This window comes from Gobio gobio (assembly GCF_949357685.1).
Source record: "Gobio gobio genome assembly, chromosome: 13".
NCBI classification, from domain to species: Eukaryota; Metazoa; Chordata; class Actinopteri; order Cypriniformes; family Gobionidae; genus Gobio; species Gobio gobio.
Window position 1 is genome coordinate 580,188 of NC_137106.1, and position 7,500 is coordinate 587,687.

Below are 7,500 nucleotides of genomic sequence, written 5' to 3' on the forward strand. Positions count from 1 at the left end.
TCACAGACCGGCCCACAGCATCAAACCAGTTCACACTCAGAGGAGTCACAGACGGCCCACAGCATCAAACCAGTTCACACTCAGAGGATTCACAGACGGCCCACAGCATCAAACCAGTTCACACTCAGAGGATTCACAGACGGCCCACAGCATCAAACCAGTTCACACTCAGAGGATTCACAGACGGCCCACAGCATCAAACCAGTTCACACTCAGAGGATTCACAGACGGCCCACAGCATCAAACCAGTTCACACGCAGCTCTACAGAAGACAAGTGTGTCCAATGCGCCGCCACAAAGCACGAACACTTCAGGAATGGTTTGAGGAGCTCAACAAATTCCCCAGATCTCAATCCAATCGAGCATCTGTGGGACGTGCGGAACAAACGAGTCCAACTCGCAACTTACAGGACTTAAAGAATCTGCTGCTAACAACTTGGTGCCAGAAGCACACCTTCAGGGCTCAGTGCCGGTTGCAGAAAGCAGCTCAAGTGTAATCTTCCCTTAAGTTCGCCCTTATGATTCCCTTAAACCTACGGGTGTTGCAGAAAAAAACCCTCAAGTGTTACTTAAGTGAAACGTCATAAACACTTAGAATTCCCCTTAAATGCTGTTTTTTCACTTCAGTAATCCCTTAAAAAGCATAAAGTGTTGCATAAAACCCCTTAATGGTCATTTCCCTAAGTATAACTTAAGGTTTGGAAATCGTAACCTTAAGAGTAACGCACACAAAAATAAGATGACATGGCTGAATTAATGGAACCAGCTGAAGATCATTATGTGCCAAGAAGAATTTTTAGGGATAGGGAGAACCCTTTAGACCATCTTAGCGATGAAAAATTGTTGCAAGAATACACCGATTTGACCATCACACATCGCAACCACTGTGACACTGAACACTTGCAGTCATACGAACATTTCTGATGAAGAAAAACTCACATCATTAAAGAAGTCGTTTGACGTTATAACAAGTCATTAATGTCTTATATGTTTCATATAATAGAACCGAAGTTATAGATTGTGAATTTAAAGATTTCTCGTTTACCAGCGGCAAAAGTCAGGAAGACTAGCCGAGGTTAGGCGCGAGGCGATCGCCGGGATCTCACATCATTTTTAAATGCGTTATCTTTACAAATAAACCACAGATTTGAGCTTTAAACAACTACATTCTCGACTGAACAACTCTTAAAACTACTCTTCGGGACACAATAACAGTAGTATTTTTCAATTTCGCCGCCGCACAACCAAACTATGAAAAGCGCAAAAGGACGCACGTCAATTTCTCTTCAAGCGCTTGCTTTTACGCGTGTCCATCTCGCTTTGGACGTGCGAATGCATTCAAAGTTCAAGCGTCAAACTAGACACGAATTTGACGCTCTATTCACGTTTGGTGTGAACGCAGCATTAGTGTTAGTGTTTTGCGTATCTATGGCAACAAGACTTTTATATCGTGAATCCAGGATCGTTGTCCTGAAACACTTCAATGTTTCCCTAAGAGAACCGTTTAAGAGATTATATGCAACACCCTTAAGTTATTCTCTTAGGTAAGCGGAAATCGCCCCTTAAGTTCATACTTGAGGGAAAAACTGAAGGTGCTTTATGCAGCCGGGCACAGGGGACCAACACAATATTAGGTCATAATGTTATGCCCGATCGGTGAATATGGACAACGGAGCGCCTCACACACTGAGTGCCGCCCTCGTCTTCTGTAGAGCTGCGGAGCGGAAGCAGGGAAGCACTGACCGGATGCCGTCGGGCATCTTGATGTCCTTGTGCCCGTCCACCTTCAGCGCCAGCTTGAACTCGCTGTCGAAGCTGCTGGTGGTGAAGAGGCGGTCCAGGAAAGTGTTGAGCAGCCGCTGGTCGAACTCATTATCAATGCGGCCGCCGTAGATGGACTGGGCCATCAGAGTCTTCAGCGCCGCCCACGGGATCTTATCCGGAGAGATGTTCTGCCGACCCTGAGGAGGAGAAACACACACACTCTGAGTCTCACACACACTCTGAGTCTCACACACACTCTGAGTCTCACACACACACGCTCAGAGTCTCACACACGCTCAGAGTCTCACACACACACGCTCAGAGTCTCACACACACACGCTCAGAGTCTCACACACACACGCTCAGAGTCTCACACACACACGCTCAGAGTCTCACACACACACGCTCTGAGTCTCACTCACACACGCTCTGAGTCTCACTCACACACGCTCTGAGTCTCACTCACACACGCTCTGAGTCTCACTCACACACGCTCTGAGTCTCACTCACACACGCTCTGAGTCTCACTCACACACGCTCTGAGTCTCACTCACACACGCTCTGAGTCTCACTCACACACGCTCTGAGTCTCACTCACACACGCTCTGAGTCTCACACACACACGGAGTCTCACACACACTCGGAGTCTCACACACACTCGGAGTCTCACACACACTCGGAGTCTCACACACACTCGGAGTCTCACACACACTCGGAGTCTCACACACACTCGGAGTCTCACACACACTCGGAGTCTCACACACACTCGGAGTCTCACACACACTCGGAGTCTCACACACACTCGGAGTCTCACACACACTCTGAGTCTCACACACACTCTGAGTCTCACACACACTCGGAGTCTCACACACACTCGGAGTCTCACACACACTCGGAGTCTCACACACACTCGGAGTCTCACACACACTCGGAGTCTCACACACACTCTGAGTCTCACACACACTCTGAGTCTCACACACACTCTGAGTCTCACACACACTCTGAGTCTCACACACACTCTGAGTCTCACACACACTCTGAGTCTCACACACACTCTGAGTCTCACACACACTCTGAGTCTCACACACACTCTGAGTCTCACACACACACACTCTGAGTCTCACACACACACACACACACACACGACAGGCGCTCTGAGTCTCTGACACACACACACACACACGACAGACGCTCTGAGTCTCTGAGTCTCTGAGTCTCACACACACACACACACACACACACACACACACACACACCTTGGCCGTGTCGTCCAGCCAGGTGTCGATGGTGTCGCAGGCGGAGCGCAGGTCGGACTCCCCGAACTCGTACTTCTTGGACCAGCCCAGCGGAGCGTAGCGCAGGCGCTCCTGGATGACGGCATGGAACCAGGCCAGCAGGAAGTAGAGCCGAGCCCTTTCATTTGGAGACTGAGAAGAACAGCCAGACCAACATGTGACAACACTGGCCAATCAGATTCATCTGAAGATCTAATATAGGGCGTGAACACACACACACTCCCCGATGAAGAAACACAGTGTGTCATGTGACCCGTCAGAGCTCACCTTGCACATGCGCGCCACAGGGATATTGCTGAAGGTGCGCAGCATGTTGGCCTTCATACCCGGAGGCGGCTCGAACACGAAGATGCGTCCGGCGCGCAGCAGGTTCACAGGGACCTGAGGGAGAACAGGCCATCAGCTGACACACTCATCACACTCAGCCAGAGCACAGGAAGTGACCTAACCCTAACCTTCGGGTTGATCTCCATGGTGAGGAAGAGGCGGAAGCTGGCATGCGGCTGCATGGAGTGGAGTTTCTTCTCCAGCTGCATCAGCCAACCAGGAGCCAGATGCACGTTCTCCAGCATCACCCACCTCAAACACACACACACACACACACACACAGGTGAGCGCGGGCCGTGACTGGTGGAGTGTGTGACGCTCTCTCTCTCTCTCTCTCTCTCTCTCTCACCTGCCGGACTTCACCGCTGTGTTGATGTCTCGGTCCGCCTTATTGAAGCCTTCAGCAGAACCTGAAGACGGACAAACACCAGTTATAGAACACGTCACAATATTAGCAGACAATAGATCAATACAGTTCTTTTGGCATCATGCCTCGCCTTCATCTCTATACGAAAACACTTTCGTCTATCGACTCGAAATCCAGAAGTATTCGCTGACACAGTCTAAAGATGATTCGATTCGATTTAGGAGAATATTGAGCAAACGGTCGAGGACGAGTTTGAAAAAGTATGTTTTTAAAGGAAATCAAAATGGCTGACGGGAAGTTCAGCCAAATATGGCAAAATTGGAGTGTGTGTTCTCGGCATGACCCAATGAATATATTAAGACAAGTTTCATTACAATAGACAAATGTAATCAAACGTTATTGCCGTTTTTTGGAAATTATTATAATTTCCCCCGAAACTTAAAGTACGCAAGTCAAACTTTGGACAGGTGGTGGCGCTAGAGGGATTGAGTTAGAGACTCCAAAATTGTTGCAGTTGTTGTTGGGCCAGTCCTCTATCAGTGCCAGATTTCACAACTCTACCATTGGGTTCTATGGGCTGCCGTAGACTCGAGCAGAAGAAGAAACGGAAGAGTAATGAACGGATTCAGTCGGAGCTTGGCCCCTAATAACACTCAAGATGGAGGTTTAGTTTCTATAGCGCTTTATATAATACAGATTCAAACACAATCAATGATGAACCTCATCAGATATGAGCTTATTCAGATCAGTGTTCTCATCATGTGACCATTAACCCAATATCAGACCCCTGTCAGACCAACTGCAACAATGAGCCATTTAAGATGATTTTAGGCTGAAAAATCATATATACAGTCACTAATAATACGTTTTAATGGTTTATCGCTTTCGACCAATAGGGGGCGCTGTGACCAAACTGATGTGGTGACAATGACACACGCAAAGTTTAGTGTCAAGGCATTGCAGAGATTCAGCCTCAGAGTTATTTTGGCATCATGCCTCGCCTTCATCGCTGCGCTATACGATAACACTTTCATCTAACGACATGAAATCCAGAAGTATTAGTTGTCACAGTCTAAAGATGATACGATTCGATTTAGGTGAAAATCGGACAAATGGTCTAGGATGAGTTTGTAAAAGTACGTTTTTAAAGAAAAACAAAATGGCGGACGGAAAGTTCAGCCAAATATGGCAAACTTGGTGTCAGGGGCTGAATCCGAGATCGCCCCCTATACCCTCAAATAGGGCACAGCCGTCTGTAGTGGTGTCCGAAACCATAGTGGACACTATCAAGTGCACTCATTCTATCCCACAATGGATCACGTTTTAAGTACTGTCCGGGTTTGGTGCCGAAGACACACACAGAGTTTAGTAATGATATGCCAATCGTTCCAAAAACAATCAAAATGGCCGACACCCAAAATGGCTGATAATGGGAAAATTGGCTCGGCGTGATGCACCAGATCTAAATTTTCGGCCAAACTGTTCAGAAGTTGATACACCAAGGCGTTCCTAAAACAGCATTTTTTGACAAAATTCAAAATGGCCGACAATGGGAAAATTGGGTATCATATGACTCGGCGTGATGCAACGAATCTAAATTTTATAAATTTGATTTGATGTGACCAGCGATTACAATAGGAGCACACACCTTCAGTGCGCAGCCATAATTACATCATGTGTAAATGTTAGTGCGGGTAACTAATATAATTCAGGAATTGAAGAAACGGCCTAGGAGGAGTTCGTAAAAGTAGGTTTTTGAAGAAAAACAAAATGGCTGACAGGAAGTTCAGAACCAGAACGGCTAGGAGGAGTGTGAAAAAGGCGGTTTTTGGAGGGTGGGGCTCACCGATGGAGATGGAGGTGATGTGTTTGTTCTGCTCGGCCGCGAGGTCCCGCACCAGACCGCTGGCATCATACCCGGGCACAGAGCACATCAGCACCGGCGTCCCCGGCTTCACCTGCACACAAACACACAGCTGATGCAGGAGCCGCCCGCGTCACATGACCCCACGCGCGTGTGTGTGTGTGTTTCTTTACCTCACTGTCCACGATGTTGGCCAGGTCCAGCGGCTGATCGATGATGGCCATGAAGTTCTCGCCCATGACTTTAGACACAAACATGTGCGCCATGGCCAGCAGGCGGTCGGGTCTGAACGCCTGGATCAGCAGCAGCTGGTGGACGGCCTGCCCAATCAGAGCTGAGGACACACACACACACACACACACACACACACACACACACACACGTGTCAGGGCCCGTATTCATAAAGTAGCTTCTAGTGATAATTCTTAGAAATGTGGGCGTTTACTCTTAAAATTAACAAAACAATCCTAGTAAAGAAAACAGTAATTCGGAAAGCATCTTAACCCTTAATAGAGGTCTTAAGGTCAGATTTGTTAGGAGCACGGACGAGGACTTTTAAGAGGCTTAAGAGTTTCTTTAGCAGCGGAGAAAACGGCAGAAAGAAGAGGGAGAAGAAATGTGTTGCAGACGATGGATGACAGTGACTTAAGACTCTATAGATTAGATCATGTTTGTTGCATTAAACCCAACTTTCAAACCACCAATTAAATAGACATGCCAGCAATCAGTGTAATTGGAAAGAGTGGAACAAAGTTTATAGTTCTAAGCCAATCAAATACCTTTGATTGATAAAAAAGATAAAATTAACAGCATGGTAAATAACAAAAGGATTTATATTCATATATATAATGTGTGTGTGTGTGTGTGAGAGAGAGTGAGTGAGAACGGTAAAATAGGACAATTTGCGCTTGTAATTTCAAAGTGAAGGCTTAGAATAGACCCTATACTTAAAGGCGCTCTTTTTTTCCCCTTTTTGGAGAACCAACCAATCAAAGTCTTCAAAAGACTGTGTCATACGTAGCAACGGGGTCAGCCCCGCCTCTTCACTGAGATAAAGGTTTTTGTATTTTCCTTGCTCAGAGTTGCTCCGCCGTCGGTGTATGAATGAGTGTATGAATGGGTGAATGTGAGGCAAAATGTAAAGCGCTTTGGATGGCTGTAGGTCTGTTAAAAGCGCTATATAAATGCAGTCCATTTACCATTTTAGCTCTTAAAGGGGTAGTTCACCCAAAACTGTAAATTGTGTCATTAATGACTGAGCCTCATGTGGTTGGACACCCGTCAGACCTCCGTTCATCTTCAGACACAAATGAAGATATTTTAGTGGAAATCTGATGCTCTGAAAGGCCTCCATTGGCTCAACTTTACACTCTCAAGACCCTTAAAAGACACTAAAGACTAAAGTTACAAAGTCCATCTCACTACAGCGGCTCTACAATAACTTTATGAAGACGAGAATAGTTTCTGTGCGCAAAAAAAACCCTAAATAACGACTTATATAGTGATGACGATTTCAAAACACGGCCTCATGAAGCTTCGAAGCGTTATAAATCACTGAGTCGAATGATGATTCGGATCGCGTGTCAAACCGTCAAACTGCTGAAATTTGGCGATTCAAACTGCTGAATCGACTCACTGATTCATAACGCTCTGAACTGCTGAATCGACTCACTGATTCATAACGCTCTGAACCGCCTCACTGATTCATAACGCTCTGAACTGCTGAATCGACTCACTGATTCATAACGCTGTGAACCGCTGAATCGACTCACTGATTCATAACGCTCTGAACCGCTGAATCGACTCACTGGTTCATAACGCTCTGAACCGCTGAATCGACTCACTGATTCATAACGCTCTGAACCGCTGAATCGACTCACTGA

The 7,500-nt window shown here is 46.6% G+C and overlaps 1 protein-coding gene across 1 annotated transcript in view; it reads right to left on the minus strand.

The window, feature by feature from the left end:
* The window catches only part of dync1h1 (dynein, cytoplasmic 1, heavy chain 1), a 132,340-nt gene that overhangs the window by 30,458 nt on the left and 94,382 nt on the right, over positions 1-7,500 (minus strand). Inside the window, exons 60-66 of the mRNA XM_079833960.1 lie at positions 5,791-5,951; positions 5,600-5,711; positions 3,736-3,796; positions 3,515-3,638; positions 3,327-3,440; positions 3,021-3,191; positions 1,744-1,961 (exon numbers count right to left, since the gene is read on the minus strand). Coding sequence (XP_079690086.1) covers positions 1,744-1,961; positions 3,021-3,191; positions 3,327-3,440; positions 3,515-3,638; positions 3,736-3,796; positions 5,600-5,711; positions 5,791-5,951 — 961 coding nt within the window. The remainder of the gene's footprint in view (positions 1-1,743; positions 1,962-3,020; positions 3,192-3,326; positions 3,441-3,514; positions 3,639-3,735; positions 3,797-5,599; positions 5,712-5,790; positions 5,952-7,500) is intronic.